Here is a 27676-nt window from a genome sequence, read left to right as displayed (position 1 = left end):
ATTCTAAAATTCAAAGAAAAATATCTAAAACTCAAAAAAATATGAATTTTTTTTAGGTTAGTATTACTTTCACCTACAGGTTAAAACTATGTGCATGCATAAAAGTATTATTGTTTTTCTATAATTAATTTAATGTGTTTAATATTAATAATTTTATAAATAAATATTGAAATGTACAAAATTTGTGAAATTAATTTTTTAGTCTTCTTTTGTCGTCCTTTACACAGCAAAATTAAACGGACGTGACGTAGGCACGCCAATCAGACTAGTGTAGTTGGTCTAAAGAAAATGTGGCCTATGCAGTTACATAAGAGGGTGCATTTCGGTGTTGGATCCCATCTTGGCGAAAAAGCTACCAATAGTCGCATTTTTAAGTAAAAGCAAAAAAAAAACATTATGTGCTAAATATTTGACGAGAAATTTCGAGCGCTCTAGCTAGTTCTATTTCAAATTCTAGTGCCGGGTGATCAATTTCACACCAAACAACTCCCAAACGTGCACCACCTAATGTGCACGCCATATGATTGGCTGGCTGCCATATAATGCACGCTAGGTACGGCCATAAACAGGTCAGATGGTACAAATCGTTGATCACATGCCACATAATCCGGTGGATGTGTTCTCCAGCAAAAGCTTCCCAAAAAGGGGACTCCAGAACAGACGCAGCGCATCCACCTACCACTAGATGTGCACACCCTTATTTAAACAGAAACAAATCAGTGCCAAATATTAAAATCACCACAAACTAATAGGAGAGCAACATAACTTGATTCCATATTGTATTGCACTGTCTTAATATAGGACGTTCACAGTCTGTGCAGAGAAGGGCAACTTGAGAGTCATCAAAAGGTATCCTAGATCACCATTTTCCCCCTACAAATCTTGCAGTAATTTTCATGTTCAAAAGTCACGAGTTCCAAGGCTCTAGTCAATTGAGAAAGGGAATGAACATGGAGATCAACAGGATGCATGTGTTTAGTAGTTCAATAAGTACATTTTTGATGTTGGCCAATGACAGTACCACCTTAGAATTGAGATCCCAAGGATCTAGAGAACGGTTTGAATTCAATGGCATTGGCAAGACTATGAAGAGAAAACTTTGCTAATCTAGATAGTCGAGTTCAATGACGGGTGAAGTCATGCTGTTGAAATGTTCTCGGAAGTTCCTTTCAGATGGGCCCTCTAGAAAGGTAGTACTTGGACCACTGGTGCTGCTGTTCCATAGAGGCAAGGTAACTTGAGCCGGTAACATTCTAGCCCATTCGTCATTGTTGATCGGCTGATTGCTACTTCCTCCGATTTTGTTCAGTCCTAAAAGTTGTAAATGATCACAATCAGACTACAGTGTCATACAATTTGAGCCGTCAGTATGGAATCTTTAGGTTGATCATGTTGAGAAATACGCATATATTTTCTCTGTTTAACCACGTCTTAATCCGAACCCCGATCTGCCTGTTGAACACCGGGAGCACTCTGATACAACCGCTTTGATGCATGGTATTTTTAGGTTATATCCAAAGGTGCTCATGAGGTTATTCATTGCATTGCAGTCCTATTAGATTTTTCAGATTTTCTTTGGTTGGCAGCATGCATCTTGATATAGTTGCTCCAACATTAAATTCCGTTATATCTATGGCTACCGCCGCATATAGCCGTATCTATTACTTTAACATTAAGTTCTGTTATATTACTCTCGTCTACGTCGTTTGGAATCTAAAATGATATACTTAGGGAGAATCGAGCTTCGCCTTGAATAATTAATTGAGGTAGTTGTACCATACACCTATCAGGATCAAATCCTATATTTACTTCGTGTGTCTCTCACTAATAAAAAATTTTCTTTTTAGTAATAGGCGATATACCTATCAAAACGATGTGTGAGTTCGTACGTGTAATGATATGAGTGTGTGCATATATTATAAATTGTATTGATATTTTAAAAAATTAATATACCTACGAAATGAGATGTCGCTTCCATCAATGCATTGTGAATGCCTTACACGAACAAGACCAGAGCAAACCGGACATGGGTGCGGGAGCTCTGAAACGGCCGGCCGGACCAAGCGCCCACGCACGGGCGTGGCCATCCCATCTTGCCGTGAACCGCAAGATCCGGCCGCGCCGCATCCCAAGGCCGCGGTGACCGGGTGAGGTGAATGACGCTGCCACCCTCGGAATCGCGCAGCCCCGGCCGGTAGCGCGCGCGGTCCACACGCGCCCCCGTAGTCCGAGTCGAGGCAGCAAACCGTCCGATCCTCCCCACCGCAGCGGCGGAGACGGTCTTCTTGTAGGGCTATAGGCCTTTAACTAACCGCACTGCAGCCTCGTCGCCGGATCCGAGCCCGGTAAGCCCCCATGGGAGCCACGTCACCCTCTTGGGTTGCCTACGGGCACTCGCCGAGGTATTTATAGGAGCGCCCCGGGCGAGCCAGCCCCCACACCGTCCTCCTCTGTTTCCCAGGGCAAATACGTCGAGTCGAAACAACGCCATTGCAAAAGCTGCGAGAGAGAGGGAGGTGGGGAGAGAGAGAGGAGGCCAAGGGAATTGAGGAGCGAGTGAGGGAGGTTAGTGCTGGAGTGGGGGCGTAGGCTGGCGATCGCGGGAGCGATGACGACGGCGGCGGGCGTGCCGGGGTCGCCGGTAGGCGCCGCTGCCGCGCCGGCGCCGGAGGTGGCGGCGAGGGACGCGGTGATCGGGTGGTTCCGCGGCGAGTTCGCGGCGGCGAACGCGATGATCGACGCGCTGTGCGGGCACCTGGCGCAGATCGGCGGCGGGGCCGAGTACGAGCCCGTGTTCGCCGCGCTCCACCGCCGCCGCCTCAACTGGTTCCCCGTCCTCCACATGCAGAAGTTCTACCCCGTCGCCGACGTCGCCGCCGAGCTCCGCCGCGTCGCGGACGCTCGCGCCGCCGGGTCCGTCTGCTGCTACTCCGAGGAGGAAGCCGCGTCCACGGTTATCCACGAGCACATGGACGAGCTCGCCGCCCTTCCTGCCGAGCCCGAGCCGGAGCACGACCAGGATCCCGTGACACAGGATCCGGCACCGGCCGAGGAGCCTGACAGCGCCGTCAACCACGCCGTGGACCACGAGCTGGACGCGGAGGTAGGTTCCTCCGGAGATTCGTCGGAGCAGAAGGCTGCCTCCACGGAAGATGACGCCGTCGCGGACGGACGTAAGTACAATCATCACCACCCGCTAATTTGAAACCTCGCGTGGTCAGGTCAATTAATTACCCTGCCTCCTTAGCACTATTTCCATTCCGGCATCCGCATTCGAATTCGCCAAATCCATCGTCGTTTGCGTCTGCTCGGCGTCGGAATTGTTAATCCCCAGTTTTAAAATTGTAATTCCGCTCGCTTCGCAATTTTTTGGATCTGGTGGTCACCTGTGGTTTTCTCACAAGTTTTCCCACTAATATCCTATCCTTTTTTATTTTCTCCGCAAGTTTGTTCACTAATCTTCTATTTTCTGGGGATTAACCAAAAGGACCGTGGTACGTGTACGAAGAAAGCGGTACCAAGCCCCTATCCTTCCACTGTTTCACTGACTTCCGGTCCTAACTTACAGTGACGAATCCAGAATTGTAAAGTAGTAGTAGTAGGCTCTTCTCGTTTTTCATACCCAAAAGTTGGGGGATGAGTACTCTGGAGCACTTGGATGGAGCACCAAGCCCGATGGATCCGCCGCTGCTAGCACAGTGGGCCCACTCATCCTGCTGACTAGTTAAATTTCCCGAGCTATAAAAAAAAAGAAAAAGGCTTCTCAAGCCTTATGGCCTGCTCTAGACAATAAGATACGGATATATTTAGTTTCTTTGCTCACTTTTACCTAGTCTTGTTTAGAGTATCAGCAAATATGTTTGGTTCTTTACTTAGTTTGAATTAAGGTGGGCAAGGATTTTCTTATTTTCGAGAGGAGCTAAATTGTCTCTTTTCTTCTGGCAAAATTTATCTTGTCTAATCTTGCTAAGTAAAACTAATGTGAAGGGTGGAAAAAAAACCTAAACATATCTTCCACAAGCATATGTCAACAAATAAAGAGAAAAGGTTGAGGGCACCGTATCTCTCTAATGAGAGCAATAGTAAGTGCTGGTTGCTAGTACCCAACTCCTCCATCCTATTTTTTAGCACAAGGAGGAGAGGACTGAGACGAGGCAACCAAGGCGGAGGGGACGGGAGCAAACAGAACCGACTGGACGAGCAGCCGACGCAACGGTGATGCCCCTCCGGGCCACTAGCAGCTTTTTTGCCATCCATGAGACGCCTAGGCAGCCACAAGTTCATCATTACAGACTCCATTGCAATTTGCTCGTAAACTTACTTGCCTTGATGCATAACTTTTTTGTCTGGCTTGTACTAGGCATCTGATGTGTAGAAGTTGCAAAGATATCGGAATTTGAAGAAGTAAATAGTTTACTCTTGCTCACCGAGCTTTATTATTAGTGATGGGCCTAATTAACAGCTGATTAGGAGGGAGAGGAGGACGTCCAGGGTGGCTACATGACGAGTTTCCTTTGTAGCTATTTCTTAGGAAAATTTTAGTACGCATATACTTTTCCTAACCAAAAATGATTAAAATATTTCAAACGCTGGTTAATTATGGCACTATTGCTCAAGCCGCGTAGCTACGTTAGTTCATTGTACTAGTAATTGGCGTGCGGGTCAGACCATTACGTCTAGTGGTTAGCGGAGAATTGGAGCGCAAGGCCAATAATTCTTAGTCTGCGTGTCCCGCCCCTCCGTCGGTCAATCTTGGGCGTCCGCGGCGGCGGCGCCCGTGAGACGGGATCACGAGGCAAGCGGGAACCAAAAACCCTACCGCTTTTCCGTCACGTCGTTCGCTAACGACCGCTGTTTTGTTCTCTTTTTCCCTCCCCCGACCCCCGGTTAGCTCCGCCTCCACCCTTTTTGGCCTGCCCTGGTCCCGTCCCGTGGTGGGAAAGTGGTACTTGCGGTACGGCCGCTGGGTGGGTGATTAGGCGATGCGTTTAGTGGAGGTGCATGGCCAGTTAATTCTGGGCATCGCGTGGTCGCGAAACGTGCCGCGTCGCGACGGAGACAGGGATATGCCTCCGTCCGGTGCGTGCTAGTGTGCAGCGGCGCTGCGATTGGCTGCAGCCTTGTCTTCACGGGCGCGGCGGGTTCAGAATATTGCTGCCCATGTGTTGGGCATGTGTCGGTCTCAGATCACCCTCCAGCCGACGAAACTTGTGAGTCCGTGACTCCTCACTTGATGGAGCGAGCGGTCGGTGAGGTGAGCTTTGTGAACTTGAACCCGTCTCTGACGCGCGAGTTAATGGACCCACATGACCCTCACCGTGGAGCGACCGACCACCTGGCCCCAGATCGGTTCCAGATGCCAGGACTTACCGGTGGAGGCCGGATCTGGTGCCGTGCCCCGGGCCCGGACCGCACACGTGGTTGGCCGTCGGCCACTGGCTCGTGGGTCCCGGCCAATCAGCCGGTAGTACTGTAGGGCGGACCCGGCGGCTGAGCTTCGCGAAAGATCTTCTTGTCTCCGTATGGCGCCATGTTGTCTTCACAGGGCTCGGTCGGTGTAAGTCGCGGCGGCTATCGTATTCGTAAGTCTTTAGCCGCCTGCGGCCTTCAGGCCCGGGGGGCAGGTGTGGGTGGTAGCGCGTGTAGAGCTTTTGGAGCTTCCTGAATCTCTGCACATGCTCGGTTAGCTTAGCTATGATATGGAATTGATAATCTGGGTTACAACAGCGTGGCGAGTGCATGCGCTGTCCATTGCTGATGCGATCATCTTCCAAGGTTTTGTCGAGTTGCTGCGGTAGTTAGTCGGTGATTTTAGTGGCCACAGTGACCAAACGTTAAAGGAACTGTAACCGTAGTTAGTACATCAGCCTTTGCAACCGGTCTGGAATTTAAAAGATTTATTGCGATCTCTTCCAAATTGACAACTGAGGGACTATGACCTTTTTTTAGAAGGAGAGGAAAACGATTCTTGTCTTTCTTTTGCGTGGGATGGACAAATGCAAAAGAGGAGAAAGGAGGGCATGCTATAAGTAGAGTGGGCTAATATCATCTTTATACCTTGTCTTCGCCCAATTATTGAACATGTACTGGTCCCTACTCCTGTTTGGTGCGTGCCCTTACACTTATGCATGTACTAATAATTCCCATGTACACTTCATTCAACTTGGCCGAATCTCTTGTCTACACTCTCTTTCTCTTTATCGCGTTATTATCTCGGAAGGCGCCTTTCCTTTTTTCCCCCTCTATGCTGTAGTCCATGAAAAGTGACACCACAAGACTGCAGCCTGGGAATCCTGGAAAAGCAAGATCATTTCTTCCTGCGTTATGATGAATATTTGAAATATCGAATGGAGCTCAGTATGTTTCTATGCTTTACGATAAAGCAGATGATAGAACGTTTTGTGTGAATTCAAACGGGTGATAGACTGGACCGGTTGGTGCTGAGTGACTGTGCCCACTAGCAAACTCCAAGTGAATATCTAATTATGCCATGCGTGAAAAGCGAAGATCAAGTACAGTTTCTATATTTATTTTACTGAAATATTTATGTTTTCTAGCATCCTATCTTTATTTCTCATTTTATGAACACCATGATGGAGCCATCAGCTTTTAGGCGTGCAATTCTGTTTCCAAGCTAATTAAAGAATCAACTGAATTTTCAGTGTGCATACATATCCACGTTTTCTATATTTTGCTGTCTGTAAATTTCTGATGTCAGCAGTCACTGGTTGTATCCGTGATTGCTAAAATTTTCCTGCTTTCTCCAGTATAAAAAATTGATCACCCGGTAAAATAAATGTTGTCTGAAACGAGATAGCAGAGTTAAAGAATTTGATGTCTTTGTTTTTCGGTTTTTGCAACACGTAGTGCATATCCAACAATGGTTGGAAATCTCTGAGATATATATTACTTAGCAGATCATACTGATCAAGGATCTCAAGGGGAACACAGCCTACCAGAGAGCTATCCCATCTGCTCTGACCACGAGGAGTGCATTGCCCGTCCTGAGAGGATCAAGATCCAGAAAGGTTTCATGGCGAAGGAGTCCGTGAAGGGGCACATGGCGAGTTCCATCTTTACACCACTCGGCAATCTTTCTGTACAGAAGGACTAGGAGATGCTGTAGGAAGTAGTAGCACTTCCATTCAGCTAAAAAGTTCATTTCTTGTGAAGGCACTCTTTTCTGACTGCTATTCCTGACCTTGTGTTATCAGGTTAACGTTGTGAAAGGCTTGAAGATATATGAAGATGTGTTTACAACATCAGAGATCATGAAAGTTGCAGATTTCATTAATGAAATCCGTCAGGCTGGCAGAAATGGAGAACTTTCAGGTAAGTTGCGTTTTTTGTTGCTTCACTAAAGCAATTTTATCGCTTATGAAATGTAGTCAAAATGGAGTATCTGATTTCTCGTTGCGTTGTCTTTTTTATTTTCTTTTTCTGTTCCTTCCTGGTTAGTTCTATTTCTTTTCTTAATTAAGCTGCGGTATATGCCTTAAAAAAACCCTGCGGCATCATCCAATTGATGCTTCAAGATACCAAAAATGCTCTTATGCATAGCATCTAACTGTGGTCCTAGTTCAGGCCCATTCATTACTTTTTCTGTCGGTGGCGACGGCTTCATCTGATATACTTTTGTGCTAGCTGGCTCAGATATCTACAGGTCCTAGGTCCTAGCAACTGTCGTCTAAACTCCGTATTATAGAAATAGCGAAATCCAAAACGTTGAAATTTATGTAACTAGATTACTAGTGCTGGTGTATCTTCATAGATAGCTGCCGGTCATCCAAATCTAGGAAAAGTAGACATTGAACTTGACAAAGAAGGTAAAGTCATCAACCTAGTGACTACGACACTGACTGATTTGACGTGTTGTTAACTTGAAATTTACCTCTCTTAATGACAAAAACACCTTTGAACTGAATGTGTAATTGAATAATAGTAACGTATTAGATCGCTTCTGTTTTATTGGAATAGGTTGTGCCAAGACATGCTAACGTCGATCCAAAGTTGTGCACGACAAAATGTTGATCCAAGTAAGACCTCAACTTCCTAGACTTCTTGAGTTCCTGAGTATGACTTGATATAGAACCCACAACCTTGCTACGTTTCTATTGGATTTTGACCGAAATCATCACATGCAAGTAAGCTGCCTGAACTTCAAAATAATGAATTTAATTTCCGGTTAACTTTGTTCAGTGTGTTTATCTATTTTATCTCTTGAAGTGTGAATGCATGATGACCCGTTTGATGAAATGAGTATTTGGTAACGCTCAATTTGGTGCTTATTATCTATTTTCTAATTTAGGTGAGACCTTCATATTCTTCAACAAGCAGGTCAAAGGAAACAAGAGGGAGATCATTCAGCTAGGCGTCCCATTATTTCAACCTACTACAGAGGAAGCTAATTGTATGTTCCAAAGACTCTACTTCCTTACAGTGGCAAGAATATTCTTATAAGTGCAGCATACCCTTGTGAATGATGTCCTCTTTTTCACAACTGTCCTCTTTTTCTCCTCCACAGGTCACATAGAACCGATCCCCCTTGTCCTGCAGGCTGTCATTGACCACCTTGTTCTTTGGCGTTTAATACCAGAAAGCAGGAAGCCAAACAGTGTCTTCATCAACTTCTTCGATGAGGTAGGTGTTGGTGTTTCCTTATAAAATAAGCATGACAGCACAATCGATGAAACCAAATATTTTTTTGCTTCTTGTAAAATCATAAAATCTGTGATCAGATTTTTGAAGCATTCACCAGAATTGAGAGCCTAACACAAAATTCTGAAATTATTTTGGACGTTGCAATTGATGAACTCTAGTACAGCTTTTCTCCATAGTTACTGGTCATTGGTAAAAAAAAGTGTTTCGTTGAGAAAAGGAACAATTTTACAGCTTGACTGAATTTGCTGAGCCTAAATCTTCCTCCATTATAAAGGAATGACTAAGGAACACCTTGTGTAATTAGACTAATCCTATGAATGCGGAAAATGCGAAGATGTGGGCATTAAAATGTTATGTTGAAGGGGGAATGTCACATCCACTTCCCATCCCTCAAATATGTTTGATCTGAAAAACTTTGTAACCATTTTGAAATTAGTAGTAAAAAATGTAAAAAGAGCCGGGCTTCCCTCAACTTTGACAAGTCAAAGGAATAGGAGTAGAGCTTCTGTTGCATTCGGGCTGAAGTATCAGAGCCTTTTTGTACCATAGGCGCCTTAATTGCAGTTCTTATGATGTTACAGGAGCTCAGTTTTAGTTTTAGGCATTTGAATTTTCTGCAGCACATGAATCGGTATACCAATTTGATAAACAGAAAAAAAGAACTTGTCATCTGACACATTAGTGACTTTGTTTCGCAGGATGAACACTCGCAACCCTACTTCAAGCCTCCCCATCTGGACAACCCCATTTCCACTCTTCTCCTGTCTGAGACTACAATGGCATTTGGCAGGTCACTTGTCACTGACAGCAACGGCAACTACAAGGGACCTCTCACACTATCGCTTAAACAAGGGTACGCTTAACAATTGCGTTTTTTTTTATTTTCATATGTCAAATATGACAGACAAAAAAAATTGAGTAGTATTTTTCTATTTGTGGGTCATGGAATGTGCGCTTCAAACCTGCAGGTCTCTCCTAGTTATGCGAGGGAACAGTGCGGACATGGCGCGCCACGTAGTGTGCCCGTCGTCCAACCGCCGCGTGAGCATCACGTTCGCGAGGGTGAGGCCGTCCACGCCGGTGGACCTCAGCCCGCTCCCGTCGCCCACCAAGGCCATGACGCCCTGGCAGCCGCAGCCGGCCCCCGCGGCGCACGTGGGCATGGCGCAGAAACCCCCCGGCAGCGGTGCCATCGTCGGCTACGCCCCTGCGCCGCAGGCCGTGCTCGCGCCGGCGGCGTGGGGCATGGCCGTGCGCGCTCCCGTCATGATGGTGGCCGCGGCGCCCGCGAGGCCCATGGTGATGGCCTCCTTCGGCGCCGGCGCCGGCGGCAACATCAGCAAGCGGATGGGCCGCAGCGGCACCGGCGTGTTCCTTCCGTGGACGGTCGGGCCGAAGCGGTACAACAAGCATCTCCCGCCGCGCATCCAGAAGCGCCGGTTCTCGGCGATGATGTCGCCAACCATCGAGGCGCAGGGCTGACGGCCCGACCCTCGCCGTCGAACCGAACGGCCAATTAGGAGCCATTGTTCTTAGGCTTTCATGGAGTGTTTTTCCATCTTCCGAGGCAAAAAAAAGAAGAAAAATCGAAACGCGCGGAGTTTGATCGTGTTGGACGTCCCTCCTTTGTATTTGGTGACCGGTGTGGTGTTTTCTCGTGGGCTTTGGTCTGCCTGTAATTTAGCTGGGTTTGTGGCCGTGTGAGTGAGTAGCAGTCAGAAGCGGTAGAAGAGTATGGGTAGGGATAGCTGAGGTCAGAATCAGGACAGGGTTTCCCTTTTTGTTTTCTTCTCTTTTTCTCCCTTTTCGTTCCGAGAAGAACTGGATGGATGTTGCCATGCATGCATGTCCTGCTGAGTTTGCAGTTCTATATAGGTAAAACATGCCTCTTGTGTTGCACACTCGTTTGATTGTTCGGTTGTACTTGTGTGCCAAGTGTTAGAGCATATGTAAGGATCAAAATATCTAGCTATTATGGTATGGTATGATTAGAGTATCATGACTAACCGAGATTTGATAAGATTTACTAGGATTATGATTCCATATTTTCATCTTATCTTGAGGAAGCTTATTGCCCTCCAAGTCATACAACTCTATATAATCCACAATCAAGACTCAAGCAATATATCGATCATATTAAACTAATTCCTACTCTTTCACAAGGCCCAAGAGCATTGATGACTGCTCTCTATCGAGCATGCCTTTTAGATAATGAAAAAAAAAATCCTTCCATCCTCTGCATCACGGGATGCACACAGCCATCCTCTATCGAGCGTAGAACGAGGGCTTCCTTACATTTGCCGTACGTAGGTGAAAAGAGCATGCATCAGTCCTAGTAAGGATACACTAATAAATCAACCTTCTGGGCGTGTTACCAATGCAGTTCCGGGACCATCCTGTGATGCCACCTCGTAGTGAACAAACAATGGACCATTTGGTCGTAAATTCAGAGCAAGGTGGCCAATGCTGATCCATCAGTTGACCTTTCTTTATCCCGGTGGATCTACACAGATTCAGTGATGCAAATTGTTTGATTGTAGTTAGCACTAATTATTTAGACTGCTCATATCATCAATGCCGATAAGGGGCTAACGGATTTGCAAAGGTTGATGGAATCCATCAGGTACTTGAAGATCAACTGAAGGGGTACCGAGTGAAATTACCTATTCCGTACTTAACAGACTGGCACCACTCTCGTGTTAGAATTAGAGAGAGAACCATTGTAGATAAACAAGATCTAAATAGTCATTAAAATTCAGTTATGATGCCATTTCTCAAAATATTTTCTAATTAAAAAAAATGTTACAGATGCCACTCCAACAACGTGCAGAATCTCAGCTATTTCGTTTGTAACTGTTGCCGATTAATACAACTATGTACCTTCTTTCCACGACCAAAATGCAGGATGAAAAATGATTCCTCTATGCATGATGCTGAAGCCGAAGTTCTGACATAATCGTTGTGGTATCCCATTTCGCACAATTACGAAACAGAAAGGGATACAGCAGCTGAACGCAGCTTCACGCCGTCATCGTTCCACTTTGTCTGTGGAGCAGTGGCAGCAGCAATATATGTCTGTCACAACGTGAAACGCAATTTCAACGAACACAGAAAGCAGTAAGAAAATGCAATTGTCTTGCTAAGGTGAGAGGGCTAGTCCTGCAGGAACGAGCTACAGATTGTAAGCTATCAGTAGAACACACCAAGGCATTTGACGAGCAGAATTTCGTGTAGTGTCAATGCAAACATTATTAGAATTTTAAAATGCATCCAGCACTGACCCAGCCAAATGGAAGAATGGAATGCACAATCATATAGTTCTTTTTAATTCATTCAAACCATCCCCAACTAAGAACTGTATCCGATAGCTCTAACTCATCTAGATTTTTTTTTTCAGATAACGGACTAATATCACAACCTCTGCATCATGTGATGCACATAGCCCAACTCATCTATAGTTTTAGCTGTTTGGGATTCTTTTCTATGTTCACCTGTGCTTGTAACATGTAGGAATGATTTTTTTTTTTCTTTTTTTGGAGGAACATGTAGGGATGAATGTGCTACTTCACAAATTACAGCGTGACATAAGCATACATGGATTTGGTCCATATGGCCGGCCCATTTAATACATATTTGGCTGGCCTTGGTTGGGTTTAAGAGTTCAGTGCAAAACCCTCGCCGGCGTTCATCTCTGCACCAGTCCCAATACCCGAGCCGATCATCTCCGGGCAACTCTCCACTTCATCGTCGCCCTCCAACTAGTCGCCGAAGTTGTCATATCAACGTAAGGGAGTCTCATCTGCCGTTGGGAGCTGAAGAATTTGATCGAGATCGGCTTGCTGCTAGCCGGGACTTGGTGTCCTGGCAGCCTGATCTGGACGCCCAGCCTCCTCCCACCGTAGCAGAGCGCCGTCCGGAGGTGCTCCATCTCAGCTCTGGATTTCCGCCTAGAGAAGGTGCCGCTGCCCAGGACCCACCTGTCCGCAGCCGGCGGCAGTTGCGCAAGGCATTTGCTGCCACTTGGAGGCATCTACCGCCGCCTAACCCTCTACTACTCTACAGTTTGGAGCCATCTGCTGATTTCCATCGTGTGGAGGGTGGTGCGGCTGCTGGGTTAGGCCATCTCCAACAGAAACTCTAAAAATTCACTCCCTATAACACTATTACAGTCTCCCCTATCACTATTACAGTCTCCTTCGTTCCATCCATCTCTAACAGAAACTCTATATCTCATCTTCTATTTTCTCTCATATATTAAATTGATTTCCTTCAAGACTCCGCCTCCTCCTCGTTCCGTCCGCCCCCTCCCCATCTCCTCTCTCCCCACCGCTCCTCCCTCCCTAGCTCCTTTTTCCCTCCGCTCCTCCCACCCCAGCTCACCGCTCCTCCCTCCCCACTGCTCCCCAGCTCCTCTCTCCCCACCGCTCCTCCCTCCCTGAGCTCCTCTCTCCCCACCGCTCCTCCCTCCCCACCGCGTCTCCTCCCCGAGCTCCTCCCTCCGCCACCGCGCCATCCTCCTCCTCCGCCGCATCGACCTGGTGGTCGGCGTGCTGGTGGCCACCGTCGCCCTCGGCCTCACCGACCGACGCCGTCGCCGCCACCTCCCTCCTCTGCTCCGCTCTGCTCGGCATCGCGTGACGGTGGGCCGGAACTGTCCTCCCTTGCGCGGAAAAGGCGAGCGGTTGGGGAAGAGGACGAGCCAAACAGTGATAGAGGAGCCGTAGCACGCCGCAACAATGCCGCCGACGAAGCTGCCCCCCGTATCGCTGTAGCAGCGATACGGTCTCTGTTGAAGTGCAATGCGGTGCGTGGGAGACAGCAAAAACGCGTGCACAGTGTTGCGGCCGGCGGATACTACCTCTGTTGGAGTTGGCCTTAGTAGGGTTAGACAACAAAGGGTCTATTTGTTTCCCTTTTGGAGTGTGAGAATCTAGATTCTGAATTGTGTATTGTGGATTGTGCCATAATTCAGATATAGATTGTGAGAATCCACTTCCACAATCTGACCGTTTGTTTGTAAAATTCACAATCCAGAATCCAAAAGGAAACATCCAGACCCTAAGACAAGCCTGTGCTATATCTTACGTTTGCTGAACTGCTTGGTGCTGCTGCACTGTGCATTTGGTCCTGCTGGACTTGCTTGCTGCAGCGCAGCTGTTTTCACAGTTTCCACCGTCGTCACTTGCTATCTGCTTCCCAATGGCCTCCAAAGTGATGATGTTCTCCTGGCAGCATTAGATGTCAAGCTGAATGACCAGAACTAACACGAGTGGGCAGTTACCGTTCGCATGCTACTCAGGTTCAATGGTCTGGCATCCCACCTCACTGAGAAGCCCCCTTATCAGGAGGTTGATGCGAAGGCTGCCACGGATTGGCGGATCAGGGACGGTCGTGTGATGGGTATCTTGTGCATGACTGCAGAGGAATCGATCAGGGTGAACTTCATCGGTCTCTCGTCAGCTAGAGAGATGTGGGAGTATCTTCAGCAGCGCTATCAGCGTAGTTTGGCACTTCTCTTCTCTCTTCTGCAGAGGCTTTGTGGTCTGCGGCAGCAGGACTTGTCCATCCAGGAGTTTTACACTGCTTTCACACGCATCACATGCAGTTAGATTGCATGAGACCGAAGTCCTATCCTGGATGTGATGATTGTGCAGACAAGGAGAAATATAATCAGCAGTACAACTTGTATGGCTTCCTCACGCGCCTTCGCCCAGAGTTTGAGCCTACTTGCGCTGAGCTTCTTCGACGCCCCACACTTACAACCATGGATGAGGCTCTTGCTGCTTTGATTGTCAAGGAGATTTCTCTTCACGCACTTGCTGGATCGTCTGTGACACCACCGCATACTGTTCTGGCAGCTTCTACCCGGACGTCTGTTGCTCATGCCCAAATTGTCTGTTCTCATTGCAAGCGATCTGGTCATCCTGCTGAGCGGTGCTACAAGCTACATCCTGAGCTGAAGCGATCACGTCGGCCTCGTGGTGGTCCTAATTCCGCCTATGCCAGTAGTTAGGAGTCAAAAAATTAGTCCATCGAGTAAGATTCTGAGACATCTAATGGGTCTGCTAGTCTACCTGCCAGGTACTACTCTCCCCTTGGTTTTGGACTCGGGACCTCTTTTTGTATGACATAAGACGGCTCTCACCATCCTATCTTTCAGTTTGCAGTGCATTGTTCTGCACAGTTGCTCATTGGAGCATTCTTTCTAAAAAAAATTTGTTCCAGATATGTCTCTTTGTGCTTCGGTTCTCCATGTATCATGCCATAGACTGCTCACCATACGAGGGCTAGTAACTTTCTCTAAATTGTTGTGTTTACGATTTGCTTGCTAACTCTAGAATTATTTATACTTGGGCGGTTGCTACTTCTGTGGAACTGTTTCTTCAGCTTTGTCGCATAGATGCTACATTGCTACTCCACTTGAGTATCCTTCTCACTTTTGTCACATTGTTGGACGCCTTCTCTACCTTGCAGTTACCTGACCTGATTCGCTCATTTTATTCACCTGCTCTGTCAGTCTGTTAATGCTCCTACCATAGCCGGCCACTATGATCACATGCTTTGTGTATTGCATTAACAGTATGGGTCCACTTCTTGTCGTCTCTTTATGCTCATTAGAATAATTTCTCTGATTCGACCTGGACAAGTGATCCAGTTGATCGATGATCTCACGAGACATCGCATACTTACTGGTACTTCTCTCGTAAGTGTGCAACTCTGAGAAACAGACCACGGCATCCCGCTTTAACACTAATGCTAAACTCTGGTTCCTGCTACTACTACTACTACTTTGGATATTGTCTAGGTATGGTTGATCTTGTTCTGTCATGTGCTGCTCCTATTACTCTGGTCTATGACAAAATTTAGTGCAATACAGATTGCTAATGACCTGACGAAGCATGAGCTGACCAAGCACATTGGTGTGGATAGCTCCGTTGCTCGCCATCGTTGTGAATAGCCAGATATTGTTCTTCAGTATGTGCCATCTACATCTAACCTCCAAGGCTCCAAGCTGCTGACCTCATGACCAAGGCTCATACTCAAGAGTGAAACTGTTTTCTTCTCTCCAAACTTCATGATTTCAGATTGCCTTGATCAACTTGGAGAGGGGGGAGGTGGATGTTAAGTATAGCATAAGTATAACCGAGATTTGTGTATATCTGTTTGGCCTATATAATCCCATTGTATATGTACATATACCTATTCTCTCAATGGAGAGTTCAAACATCAGAACCTAAAGCACATAGTAAAGGAGCAGAGAAAGCAGTGATACAAAATACATGAAGGAAAGAAAACAAATAATAGAACGGCATGGCATAGATATAATCCAACTGAAAATGCAAATGCAGTCATATGGGAGGAATATATCTCAGAATAAATCAGCTGACGTAAAGCAAAAATCTGTAGGATTCAATCTTTTTTAGAATGTAATTCGAAAGTAACAGTTGAATACCTTCCCACTATTCACGGTAGCCATTAGAGCAACATGTTGTTTGTCCAGACCAAATTCATAGAAGTAATACATCCTGTGGAAAATTTCCTCATGTAAAATTTGAAAAACTATGTCCAAATTTGGATACTACTGATAACTCGAAATAAAGATTTTAATTGAATATTTGTCCATAAAGTTAGTATAAAGATCAAGATATTACCTAATATCCTCCTCATCCTTAACTTTAATTGTTCGAGCTGAGTATAATTTTGCACCAGCTACGAAATGAGACAAAAATAAAACACAAAACTTCCAGATTAGTACATCATGTTAACGCTTTGGAATATATAATTGCTAACATAATATTTTAACTTCGTATTTTCTTTTACAATTTTTTTATGTGCTGGAATTGGAGTTAATATTTCAGCCCATATTTTCTGTAAGGAAAAAAATGACCATATGAAGTTTTAAGGAAATAACAGCATTACATAATGCCAAGATTATACAATGTTAAACAAAAGGTCTCACCCCAAGAAGCTAGGCCCACATGAACTAAACATCATCATTGAGATGTGAAAGTTGTGAGCATTTCATGATTATTTTCATCTCTTTTTTTATAGCAATATTAATTTTGATTTAAAAAAACATTGCAGCATTCAATTCTAAGATAACAGAAATCACCAGGTACAAATATCTTTGATGCCTCCTTTAGAGTGCCCAAGTCAGTTATATCTTTTGCCTGCAAACCAATATTTGTGGAACATCATTCAGAAATTTCTCTTGCATATTCTTCATCGTGAGCCGAGATATATGTATAGAGCAATGTAATCAACAGCAGCACGAGTGTGTCTGGTGATAAAGGCCTTCTCAATTGACTCTTTCTTTGACAGCTACAAAGAACGCTTTGGCCATACCTATGCCGTGAGCCGTTCTATTGCTAAACACTCAATGTACGTCAGCAGTTCAGACCAAGTCCAGCTTGTGAGTATTGTTTAGTGATCGGTTGGGGAAGTCCTTGTAACTAATAGTTGGTGTTTCTAAGCTTTAACAAGCTTGTGAGTCCAAGCTCTATGTTCTACCTTAAACGCAAATGAGCATCTAGAATGTTGAATCTGAAACAAGGATACTGCCACATGCTCGCTACACATGAGAACATACATCACGAGCCCTGCTCTAAAATGCCATACTACTGCTGTGTCGTGCAGGCACATTGATAAATTCAGGGGGGGGGGGGGGTTCAAATGATCGGGAAAAAAAAAGTAGAGAAAACAAAAATGGCAAGCTCCTTTACGAACCTCTAGGAATGTGATCTTGAGCTGATTCGACGGCTTAATCACCACGCTTACAAGTTCGTCCCTACATTAAACAAAGGAGCAGAGCACTCTGTGTTTACTCCTACAGCATCATTGTGAAATTGAGGCAAGTGCTACCGAAAATGAATCTCATGAGCCACAGTTCATCGAGTAGAACGAGACCTTACCTACCTACCTATCTGGAGACGCGAAGCGGGCCGCGTACGACCGGGGCTTGGCTTTGTCGCCGTAGTAGGTCATCCCGGCGCTGTAGTCCTGAGACGCGGGACGGGAGGAGTCACCAAGCCGGAACCGAAGCTTAGAGCAGATACGCAAGCCGGAAATGGCCAGCCACACCCTAGTCGGGAGAGGAACTGGGGCTGGTTAATTACCTCAGGCTCCAGGATGTCGTCGAAGGACGGCGGCACGCGGATGGAGAAGCCGCTGCCGTAGTACTGCGACCAGGACCTCGTGTTCGCGATGCCGCCCAGCACCGGGGCCCCGGGTTTAGAGGGAGGCGTCGATGAGGAGGGCGTCTCAGCGGCACCGCCGGCGGCGGAGGTGGAGGTAATGGCGATGGCGATGACGGTGTGGATGGTGAAGCCGCGGCGCGAGGCGCCGCAGCGGCAGAGGGGGCGCAGCGGTGGGCCCGGGTGAGGCGTCGACAGGGCGAGCGGGAGGAGAGCGGCGGGGGCCATGGCGCCGCGCCGAGCGGCGGAGACGAGGGGCGTCTGGAGCCGTGGCGAGAGGAAGCACGGCGTGATTACGGATAAGCAGGGGGGGGGGGGGGGCGTTAGCCCATGGCGCGCTACAGGCCACTGGAAGGTTTTACGGTGGCCATGCGATCTTAGCTAGTCCAACAGGTACCGGCATATCTAGTGGCCAGTAGGTTAACAAATTCGTCGGTAACTGTTTAGGCCAACTCTAACAGAGGTAGTATCTACCGACCGTAATACTGTGCATGTGTTTTTGCCGTCTCCCACGCACCACATCGCACTCCAACAGAGATCGTATCGTTGCTACAGCGATATGGGGGTAGCTTCGTCGACGGTATTGTTGCGGCGTGCTACGGCTCCTCTATCACTGTTTGGCTCGTCCTTTTCTCCAACCACCCACCTTTCCCGTGCAAGGGAGGACAGTTCCGGCCCACCGTCGTGCGATGCCGAGTAGAGCGGAGCGGAGGAGGGAGGTGGTGGTGACGGCGTCAGTCGGCGAGGTCAAGGGCGACGGTGGCCACCAGCACGCCGACCACCAGGTCGATGCAGCGGAGGAGGAGGATGGCACGGTGGCGGAGGGAGGAGCTCGAGGAGGAGACGCGGTGGGGAGGGAGGAGCGGAGGGAAAATGGAGCTCGGGAGGGAGGAGCGGTGGGAAGAGAGGAGATAGGGAGGGGGGGGGGGGGGCGGACGGAACGAGGAGGAGGCGGAGTCTTGAAGGAAATCAATTTAATATATAAGAGAGAAAATAGAAGATGAAATATAGAGTTTCTGTTGGAGATGGATGGAACGAAGGAGAGTGTAATAGTGATAGGGGAGACTGTAATAGTGTTATAGGGAGTGGATTTTTAGAGTTTCTGTTAGAGATAGCCTTAGTATTCGTGAATATTCATCGATTTAATTCGCACCAAATTCATAATTTGATTGATTTTTGAATTTGGATTTAAAAAATAAAAAGCACAAAAAATTATAAAAATACTAAAGATAATTCTAAGAGCTTTTGTGAAAAAATAAAAAATAATATTGTTTGCATTATATTTCATATAAACGAAGTTTGAAAAAAAGAAGAAAATATTGAAATGGGTCGTATGAACCGGATGATTTTGACTCATCACATTAAAAAAAAGTTTAATAAGCAAACACATATTTTTCTTGTGTAGTACGTATTTTAAGAGGATCTTTAAAATTTGTTTCACTTTATTTAGAAATTTATTAATTTCTCTATAATTTTTACAAAATTCACCAGCATAAAATGGACATGGTAAGAAACAATACTGTAATTAACTTTTTCATATCTACCATTATTTTTCCTATATAAATAATAGGATAAGTAAATTAATAAAAATAGTTTCACTAATTTTGGAGATACGATGGGTTAATTATGAATTAATCTAGTTGCAACACATTTTCACTCATTTTGCATGTTAAAATAACTATTTTTTGGTTTTACAAGGTCAAGCTATTTTTTGGTTTTTTTTAACTTCATTGAAATTCTAGAAATGCACTAGGCAAATCAGAAAATTCGACCAGTTTTGATGAATTAGTTCAAAATGCAGAAATTTCAAAAAATCGCTCGGTAAATTGGAAAATTCGCTCTGGTTTTGGTTGAATTCGATCGGTTTTCGCTGACTTGATTCGGTCAATTTTTGTCTCTAATTTACAAATTTGACCGATTGAATTTATTCGAATACTTACCAAATTTCACTCGAAATTCTGGTTTTTGTGAATTTTAAAAAATCGTTGGGTCCCAGTTTTCGGGTGCCAAACGATTTTGTAAACCCTGGTAGCTACTTTTAGTTATTATTATCATAGTACTACTAACTATATCTTAGGTGTGTTTTTATCGTGAATATTTTAGAATTTGATTCCATAACGTCAACTTGTTGAGATTATAAATATTTGTAAGAATAAGTCGAATCCATCGTAAAATAAACATCGTTCGTTAAAGCTTGAGTATATGAAATATGTGACTATCCACTAGACTTACTTCATACACATAGAAAGAATATGTATTGGTTGTCAACAAATTTTGAGAGTCTATATAAAAGTCAACGAATTCTCTCTCGTAAATAAGTTAAATCTGAAGTATTAATTCCAAGAGAAATTCACTAATATCATGACGGTTTCAATAAATCACTCGAGTAGCAAATAAAGAAGTGGATGCCACTTCTCCCTCTTCCCTCGCTCCCTTGCATCGGCATCCACAGCCATCACCTTCCCGGCATCTATGACTTGAAGGAGATCGAACCCCCACCCAAACCCCAAAACCCTAAGCTAGACCCACCTCAGCTGGCGCCGCCCTAGCTTAGTGGTGCATTGACTGACACTTGGACATGGCCTTGTACTCTGACGACCAGACAAGAGCTGTCCACGGTGGCACCGCACCTTATCCGGCTCCAGAATCCCAGCCACTCAATCACAATCCAAACCAAACGGGAGCAGCAAACTCCAGTGATCTGAGCCCTCGCAAGCTTGGTTCCTCTCCGCCTTCGATCCCTGAGCTCCCGCGCGCGGCAGCAATGGAGACCCTCCTCTCCCCCTCCACACTGCTCACCCCTCTCCGCAGCTCCAAGAGACCGACTCTCGCTAGTGTCTCGTCCAGGTCCACCGTCTCCTGCTGCGTGCTCAAGAAGCAGAAGCCGGCCCTCGCAGCTTCCAGTGGAGACAGCGTCGGCGTCAGGAACTGGGTGTCGTTCTTGCACCATGGCCTGGCGGCTGCGGCGCTGTCGCTGGCCATCAGCCTTGCCCCGGCGCCCGCCCCCGCGGCGGCGTCGGAGTTCGACGTGCTGAGAGACGGCCCCCCCGTCGACTCGTACGTGGTGGACGACGCCGGCGTGCTGAGCCGTGTGACCAAGTCCGACGTGAAGCGGCTCGCCCGCGACCTCGAGGCCCGCAAGAACATCAGCCTCAACTTCATCACCGTCCGCAAGCTCACGGTACGTACGCCGCCGGCATTGCCGCGCATGCATTGACACCGAGTCCTCGTAGCTAGCTTGCCCATGATCGATGGATCAAGGATGCTGCAGAGCAAAGCTGACGCGTTCGAGTACGCGGACCAAGTGCTGGAGAAGTGGTACCCGACGATTGAGGAAGGCAACAACAAGGGCATCGTCGTGCTTGTCACCAGCCAGAAGGAGGGCGCCATCACCGGCGGCCCCGCCTTCATCAAGGCCGTCGGCGACCAGATCCTCGACGCCACCATCTCCGAGAACCTCCCAGGTACGTAGGTGACGCACATGCCTACTCGCCGGACCGGCCGTGCTCTCGCCGCCGTGAATATATGTTTCATTTCAAATTTTCAACACGACGGCCGCAGTACGTGACTAATTAATGCGTAACTTGCAGTGCTCGCCACGGACGAGAAGTACAACGAGGCGATCATCAGCACGGCGAAGCGGCTGGCGGCGGTGATCGACGGGCTGCCGGACCCTGGAGGCCCATCGTTCAAGGAGAACAAGCGGGAGTCCAACTTCAAGACCAAGGAGGAGACGGAGGAGAAGCGCAGCCAGTTCACGCTTGTCGTCGGTGGCCTACTCGTCATCGCCTTCGTCGTGCCCATGGCGCAGTACTACGCCTACATCTCCAAGAAATGAGTAGCTTGCTGCCATGCGTGTACAGTAAATTCATAACGAAGAGGAAAAATCAAGGCATCTCCCAGGTTTTCTGCTGGAATTTTTAGAAGTGAACAGATTATGATTAATACAAGTGCACACCCGTGCCGGTTAATTTTTGTTGCGGTAGTATATATAACTGGATATATTTCCGTGATTACCAGGTTCATTTGATGCAAATCAACAGTTCATTACCTCAGTTCCTCGGCAACGACTAAAGTTATTTCCCCCCTCCTGGAGTAGCATAGATCACTTTCTCTGCCTGTTTCCAGTACTGACTGCATCGTGAAACTATGCTACAAACTTGGATAGTGCAATAAAACCTTCGAAATCGGGCATAACAAGCTATTGGCAACTGAAAACAAGCTATATATGATTATTGACAAGTAATAAATACATCGTTTTTGTAACCAATGCAAAGTTACAGTGGTTGATTCAAGAGAAAATAAGTGTATGCTCATTAGAATCTCGGTTTTATGACGAATGGCATCTTGTCCACAAACGGGGGATCCGAGTATCTGCCAGTCAGGATCTGTGATGAGATGTGGAAATTTGCAGCTTCCGTGTAATGTATTCCGTCCCAATTGACGTATTCAGTACTGTCACTGCACCCTTTTGCACTTACCGGATTACCATTCAGAGACTTCGTCTGTCCACACGGTACTCTACTATCGTAGTTCAGGGGTGGCCCTCCATATCCACAGCATGCTTGTATGGGATGCTCGAACCCTGTCAAAAAGCACAAGCAGATATTAGAGCTGTTTCTTTAATTATTATTCACAAAAACTGCTTCTTAGGTTTCAGATGAGCTAGCAACAGGCCTACAATACTGACATTCGAGTGAAATGTCAAAATCCACAGTACAAAGTCAAAGAAGGAAAATGTTGCATACGTGCAGGCAGAGTGATGCAAAGTGCCAAACAAATAAAGCATCTTTATTTTCCACCTCTTTTAGTGGGGTTTATTAGTGCAAGCACTTGTTCAGGATTGATAGTGGCATTTCATTGTAAGTCCTCTCTTTGAAGCATGTTTAACACTCGAGAAACATCTTTTCCCAGTGCTGCAATATGCCGACAAATTTAAATGATATGGATGCATAAGTTTTTTTTTCCTGATAACTACGTCATGTGGAAAGTCTATGCTGCATACCATATCGAGAGTAGTTGGCGATGAGGCTGTATTTGATGGTGTAGATATCTACATAAGTGATGCTGGCCCCGGCAAGTTCAGATCTCAACTTCGTACAAAGTGCATGCAGCTGTAAGTTGAAAAGCTTTGCAGCACGGTTGTGCTTTGCTACACAGTGAAGCTCATCCAGTTGGGATGGGTCTTTTCCAAAAAACGCTACGTTTTGAGGTAAGCAGCCGAGAGGGCCTGTGTTGTGAATCCAGAATTTCCTAGCACCTTGCTCATATAGTTTCTGAAATTAAAAAAAGGGAACACAGGAAAAAATTAGGAGTGAAACTTCGAAGCTCCTTGTTATCAAAGCAGCGCATAGTAAGAAGAGTATGGAAAGAATGATAATGCAGAATTTGAGGTCTATGTGAGTTATCATGACCTGGTCTCTATACAGAATCACTTACAGAATTTAAAGAAAAGGCGCATAAAGCTGTAAGGATGAAAATGCACTAAATTTTACAAACCTTGAGCCCAGTTTCAAATTCCAACAAAATAGTCGGAATGGATGCAACGACTTGGTCCTCTGTTTTTGAGTAGAATTCGCCAGCAAGATCATTTTGCCCAATATCGAACATGTAGAGTCCCTGTGAAAAGTAATCTGCCTGAGGAATATACCGCCTATACAAATCTCCTGCAAATGTAAAATAGAAGTTACTTCATGTCTTCACCAACACAACTCTGTAGTCTGGATCGTTCAAATCAAAAGCTTTGTCTGGTTATCAATTGTAGTATGGAGGAACTTAGTATTCTTAAACATCCAGCAGATATATATTCATTCAAAACCAATTAAACACACTGGAAGCCTGTCACAAACCATTCAGATAGCCTAATCCTAGACCTATTACAATACCAAGAATTAAAAATAGTATTGTGTTCGGTATAATAATTCCAAACATGCCATCGCTTCTATGTTTTGTTGGGTTGCCTAATGTACTCCTAAGATGAAATAATGGAATCTTCTTTGGTCTGTGATTTTTTTTTTATATATCTTGAGAATTGTCAGTTCTTTGTAAATCACTCAATATTATGTCTTATTCATTTTTGATGGTGCACTTTACTTTGCTGAGAAGGTTGTATGCTTATGGGATAGGCAAAATATATTCCTATCTTGCTTTGCAACCCACAATTCTGAAGGTATGGCCTAAAAGAACGAACTTTCATACCTTTGGACAGGAGCTTAGTAACTTTGTCCTTGAAGGCAAAGAATTGCTTAATCTGAAGGCCAAATGAAAATGGGCTGACAGATGTCGGATTTGCTGGTGTGATTGAACATCCAGCTTGAGCAAAATTAACACCGGTCTGAAAGCTAGCTTCACCAACAGAATCCAAATATGCATTGAGGAGCGGCATATCCATTGCCTCCACTGCAGGAAGAAGTTTATGAAACAGGTTACGATTACAGACAACACAATTCCGTTGTGTGACATAAAAAAGGGAAAATAAAAAAAACTTGGCATCAAGCCCTTCCTGATATGAATAAACAAAATTGTTGTGTTATCAGCTATTCACCTCTACATAATTCTAGTTTGTGCAAACGAAACTGATATACTGTTTTTCATTGTCCTTGTCAAATCAGCTGTAAAGCATTGTCCTTGTCAAACTGCTTAAGTGCAAGCACATGGGAATGCTCAATTAGTACACCCAGGAAATAAGGCAGCTGGATTGCGACCAACTAAATCTCACAAGTTAACCATATATAACAGTAATTCCCCCTAATTCCGATAAATTGCATCAAGAAGCAGCACTCGCTTTCCCGCAGATCTACCGAATCTTGCCAAACTATCGCGACGAACAGGGGGGGGGGGGGGTGGCAGATTGCCGGAACAGGACCGCATACACTCACAACAGTTCCTCAACGGCCAACGTGTGTTAGCACAGTGCAGACAACCACCAATGACCATTTGCAATAATGCCTCAATCTCCGCTTCTAACCACCGCATGGACGTATTCTGGCCTATCCTGCCAAGGAACCATCCTAACTAAATCTCCCTTTTTCCAACAACCGCCCGGACCAAATGGGCACACTGCGTTCAAGAATCAACGACAAGTCATATTATCTGTACACCGGCGGTCTTCCTCTTGCTCCACTCGGAGGGCGCCAAGAACAAAATAGCAACAAGTCAGCTTCAAGAATCTGAGCCATTAACGATTCTACTCGCGCAATTCAAGGAGAATCCAATCGTCCGTGCACCGATTCTTTCTGGTGCAGTTCATACGGTAACATTTTGCAGCACTAGCGAAGCAATTCAAGGACATGGATTTGTGAGGAAAGGGAGGGAGAGGGTGAGCGTACTGAGGAAGTCGACGATGAGGCGGCCGTCGCAGAAGCGGCCGGCGGGGCCGCCGAAGAAGGTGGAGCCGTAGGGCGGGAGGATGGACTCGAACCCGGCGGCCACGCGGCCTCCGGTGTCGGAGTTGGAATCTCCGAAGTTGAACACCGCCGGGAAGTTGAAGTCCGTCGACGCCGCCACGCCGCCGAGGCAGAGCGCCACGACGAGGAGCACTAATGAACGCATGGCGACGGCGGCGGCGGCGGTGCTTGGGGCTCCCTTGCCCAGCTCCCTACTCCACTCCACTCTCCTCTGCTGTGTTGTTGCTTGCTACTACTCCAAGTGAGGAGGAGGAGAGGGAGGTGAAGCCTGGAGGTTGCTGATGCTTGAAGCTGAAGCTTGCGAGGAGTTGGGGCAAGGCAAAGGCAGATTTGATTTGAGTCTGATTAAAGTGTGTGCCTACCTTTTTGTGTTGATTTTGTAATTTAGTCCTTGTGGTGTTAGGGTATTCTGAGAGTATTCTAGCTTGACCCAGTGATTACATATAATCTTTGGAGAAATCATGGTTGATCGTACATATCCACTGTTTTAATACCACGTCTGATGGATGCAAATATATGTATTCAGTCTGGGATAGAAGTAACTAATTATAATCTTAATTATTACATCCACTCATGTAATATTAAATTCGATAAATTAAATAAAAATTCAGCTCAATATGTTTAGACATATACTACCAGTCAAATACTCTTATTTTTAATAAATATAACTTCTCTTATCTTATTTCTATTCAATCAAACTGTACGGTAGAGCTCTACAAAACCTCCGAGATAGCCATATCAAATCGAATCATGAAAAACCCGTAGGTTTCCTGCCTGATGCGTACTCGCCGAAACTCGAATGTGACCATTTGCTACAAGACAAAGGCTCATGCTCGACGAGCTAGCCACTAGTTGCCAGCCCGCATTTCCCAATAAGTTTTTCGTCGTTTTTCTTCCAAGAGTTGGGCAGCCAAGATATTGCGGTACCTCCTAAGAAAAAACGATTCCCTTTAGAAAAGTGAATTTACTCGGCTATATAGAAATTTCTTTGGAAAATACAACTCCACGTGATTTTATGAACGTATAACATATCTTGTCTGTCTATTTCTCTCGCATAATATTCATCAATTAGTTGATTTTCTTGTCTATTCTATGATTTTTTTACCCACACTCTAATATGAATATCAACTTAAATAAACAGTCTTGATAAAACATGTGCAAAAGCTAGTGGAAATTTCATATTCGAATTTCTCGTGCGGAGGCTGAAGAATATTGCGGTTGAAACATCACCTCAATGCTTAAGCTAACGAACTTGAACTTGAGAGGTGGGGGCATAAAATTACTAGGTAAAGGTAGTTGGTGGTGTGGTGCCAAACGGGGTCATATGTGGCAGAAAACAACGGTTTCCGCGAGAGATTTGCGATTTGCTTTGTCCCCACCCCGTTTGCTTGTTCCTGTAGATGTCGTCTTCAGCGCCAAAACCACGCCTGGAGGTACCACTGTATCAGCGATCAGGATCCTCTGCAATTGCAGAACATAGAGCTATAGTGAATTGTATCAGGAGCACTCACAGCGGTTGATTTGGAGATGATGGATTGCATCAATTGCTACAGTACAAATCCGTGCTACAGTAGGATTAAACATTGTTGCTGCAGTATATACAGTAAACAATGATTAATTAATATTGAGGACTGTAGCAACAGACTTATACTCCCTCTGATTGTAAATGTAGGTCGTTTTAGTCTCATTAACTATTCTCTAAATATAAATCATTCTCGAATTTATATGCACTTTTTTCCCCTTCTTGCCCTTATTCAATAAATACTATCGCACTCACAAATTAATGAATTATCTTTTCTAATACAGAATAAATAAATGACAACAAGTTTATTTGATCTACTTTCTTAATTCTTGTGCACAAGTCTAAAACGATCTACATTTGTAATTGGAGGAAGTATTATTGTACAAACAGTAATCTTCTGTATTAATCGTCATTAATGCAGAGGATCCCTGTCCTGTACCAGGCATTCTGCAGTAGTTAGGGCGTCACCAACGAGATACAGTCAGCTAGCTACAAGCTGATTGGAGTACTATTTACAGATAACGTGGAGCTTCCTTACAGCAAGCAGCTATCTACACGCTCTTACTGTTACTTCCACGATTGTAGGCTTGCAGCAAATGAATACCGTGTTGACAATCGGGACCGGTTGGTGGTGAAAACACGAACTAATAACAGCTCTACCGTGTTTGTTTTCGTGGTTTCTCTGCACACGAGAATACAATTTTTTTTGTTAGGTACAACTAACTGTACAAGTGCGAAAGGAACAGGCAGGCAAATGTGGTTAGGAACATGTCTCAGATCTCAGATCACAGGGGACTTGTATGCATAACGACAATATAACAGGTATTAGTCAACAGTATAGACCATAAAAAAAATCGAATCCAACGAGCTGCATTCCGGAAAACAGCCATAGA

At 45.6% G+C, this 27676-nt stretch overlaps 4 protein-coding genes across 5 annotated transcripts; 2 read left to right on the top strand and 2 right to left on the bottom strand.

Moving 5' to 3' along the window:
* The first annotated feature begins 2367 nt into the window (after nucleotides 1-2367).
* On the top strand, nucleotides 2368-10562 carry LOC133883958 (RNA demethylase ALKBH10B). Of its 2 annotated transcripts, none has more exons than XM_062323368.1 (7): nucleotides 2368-3173; nucleotides 6915-7063; nucleotides 7215-7332; nucleotides 8309-8410; nucleotides 8525-8640; nucleotides 9360-9514; nucleotides 9630-10562. In XM_062323368.1, the coding sequence occupies exons 1-7, from the start codon at nucleotides 2609-2611 to the stop codon at nucleotides 10141-10143; spliced, it is 1719 nt and encodes a 572-aa protein (XP_062179352.1). In that variant the 5' UTR covers nucleotides 2368-2608; the 3' UTR covers nucleotides 10144-10562. The 2 variants fall into 2 exon arrangements, with proteins under 2 accessions (XP_062179352.1, XP_062179353.1); XM_062323369.1 differs by having other exon boundaries at nucleotides 2377-3173; nucleotides 6918-7063.
* Nucleotides 10563-11403: 841 nt separating this feature from the next.
* LOC133883957 (uncharacterized) lies at nucleotides 11404-18186 on the bottom strand. The gene is made up of 7 exons (XM_062323367.1): nucleotides 17778-18186; nucleotides 17582-17661; nucleotides 17389-17449; nucleotides 16775-16832; nucleotides 16314-16371; nucleotides 16115-16187; nucleotides 11404-11736 (listed from the first exon to the last, which is right to left on the bottom strand). Exons 1-7 carry the CDS (start codon nucleotides 18081-18083, stop codon nucleotides 11644-11646), a joined length of 729 nt encoding a protein of 242 aa, XP_062179351.1. The 5' UTR covers nucleotides 18084-18186; the 3' UTR covers nucleotides 11404-11643.
* Nucleotides 18187-20418: 2232 nt separating this feature from the next.
* On the top strand, nucleotides 20419-21830 carry LOC133883953 (UPF0603 protein OsI_019212, chloroplastic-like). Its single transcript, XM_062323361.1, has 3 exons — nucleotides 20419-21036; nucleotides 21127-21319; nucleotides 21446-21830. Exons 1-3 carry the CDS (start codon nucleotides 20434-20436, stop codon nucleotides 21691-21693), a joined length of 1044 nt encoding a protein of 347 aa, XP_062179345.1. The 5' UTR covers nucleotides 20419-20433; the 3' UTR covers nucleotides 21694-21830.
* Nucleotides 21831-22059: 229 nt separating this feature from the next.
* On the bottom strand, nucleotides 22060-25605 carry LOC133883952 (GDSL esterase/lipase At1g54790-like). The gene is made up of 5 exons (XM_062323360.1): nucleotides 25184-25605; nucleotides 24054-24254; nucleotides 23355-23521; nucleotides 22861-23131; nucleotides 22060-22440 (listed from the first exon to the last, which is right to left on the bottom strand). The coding sequence occupies exons 1-5, from the start codon at nucleotides 25404-25406 to the stop codon at nucleotides 22172-22174; spliced, it is 1131 nt and encodes a 376-aa protein (XP_062179344.1). The 5' UTR covers nucleotides 25407-25605; the 3' UTR covers nucleotides 22060-22171.
* Between the last annotated feature and the right edge of the window lie 2071 nt (nucleotides 25606-27676).

Source organism: Phragmites australis, chromosome 11 (genome assembly GCF_958298935.1).
Source record: "Phragmites australis chromosome 11, lpPhrAust1.1, whole genome shotgun sequence".
In the NCBI taxonomy this organism is placed as follows: domain Eukaryota; kingdom Viridiplantae; phylum Streptophyta; class Magnoliopsida; order Poales; family Poaceae; genus Phragmites; species Phragmites australis.
The sequence above is the reverse complement of the archived record's forward strand: the minus strand, read 5'-3'. Positions and strand labels throughout refer to the sequence as shown.

Bases quoted from the DNA above. Each gene is read 5' to 3' on its own strand.
- LOC133883958 (XM_062323368.1), top strand. From the start codon at position 2,609: ATGACGACGGCGGCGGGCGTGCCGGGGTCGCCGGTAGGCGCCGCTGCC. The intron at 7,333-8,308 runs GTAAGTTGCGTT...TTTCTAATTTAG, and splicing joins CAGAAATGGAGAACTTTCAG to GTGAGACCTTCATATTCTTC. The intron at 9,515-9,629 runs GTACGCTTAACA...TCAAACCTGCAG, and splicing joins ACACTATCGCTTAAACAAGG to GTCTCTCCTAGTTATGCGAG.
- LOC133883957 (XM_062323367.1), bottom strand. From the start codon at position 18,083: ATGGCCCCCGCCGCTCTCCTCCCGCTCGCCCTGTCGACGCCTCACCCG. The intron at 17,662-17,777 runs GTAATTAACCAG...CCCGCGTCTCAG, and splicing joins ACGACATCCTGGAGCCTGAG to GACTACAGCGCCGGGATGAC. The intron at 11,737-16,114 runs GTATTCAACTGT...ACGTTGTGACAG, and splicing joins CTACCGTGAATAGTGGGAAG to ACATATATTGCTGCTGCCAC.
- LOC133883953 (XM_062323361.1), top strand. From the start codon at position 20,434: ATGGCCTTGTACTCTGACGACCAGACAAGAGCTGTCCACGGTGGCACC. The intron at 21,037-21,126 runs GTACGTACGCCG...AGGATGCTGCAG, and splicing joins TCACCGTCCGCAAGCTCACG to AGCAAAGCTGACGCGTTCGA. The intron at 21,320-21,445 runs GTACGTAGGTGA...CGTAACTTGCAG, and splicing joins CATCTCCGAGAACCTCCCAG to TGCTCGCCACGGACGAGAAG.
- LOC133883952 (XM_062323360.1), bottom strand. From the start codon at position 25,406: ATGCGTTCATTAGTGCTCCTCGTCGTGGCGCTCTGCCTCGGCGGCGTG. The intron at 24,255-25,183 runs GTACGCTCACCC...TTCTTCCTGCAG, and splicing joins CCTCATCGTCGACTTCCTCA to TGGAGGCAATGGATATGCCG. The intron at 22,441-22,860 runs GTATGCAGCATA...GCTTTTTGACAG, and splicing joins CGCCAACTACTCTCGATATG to GGTTCGAGCATCCCATACAA.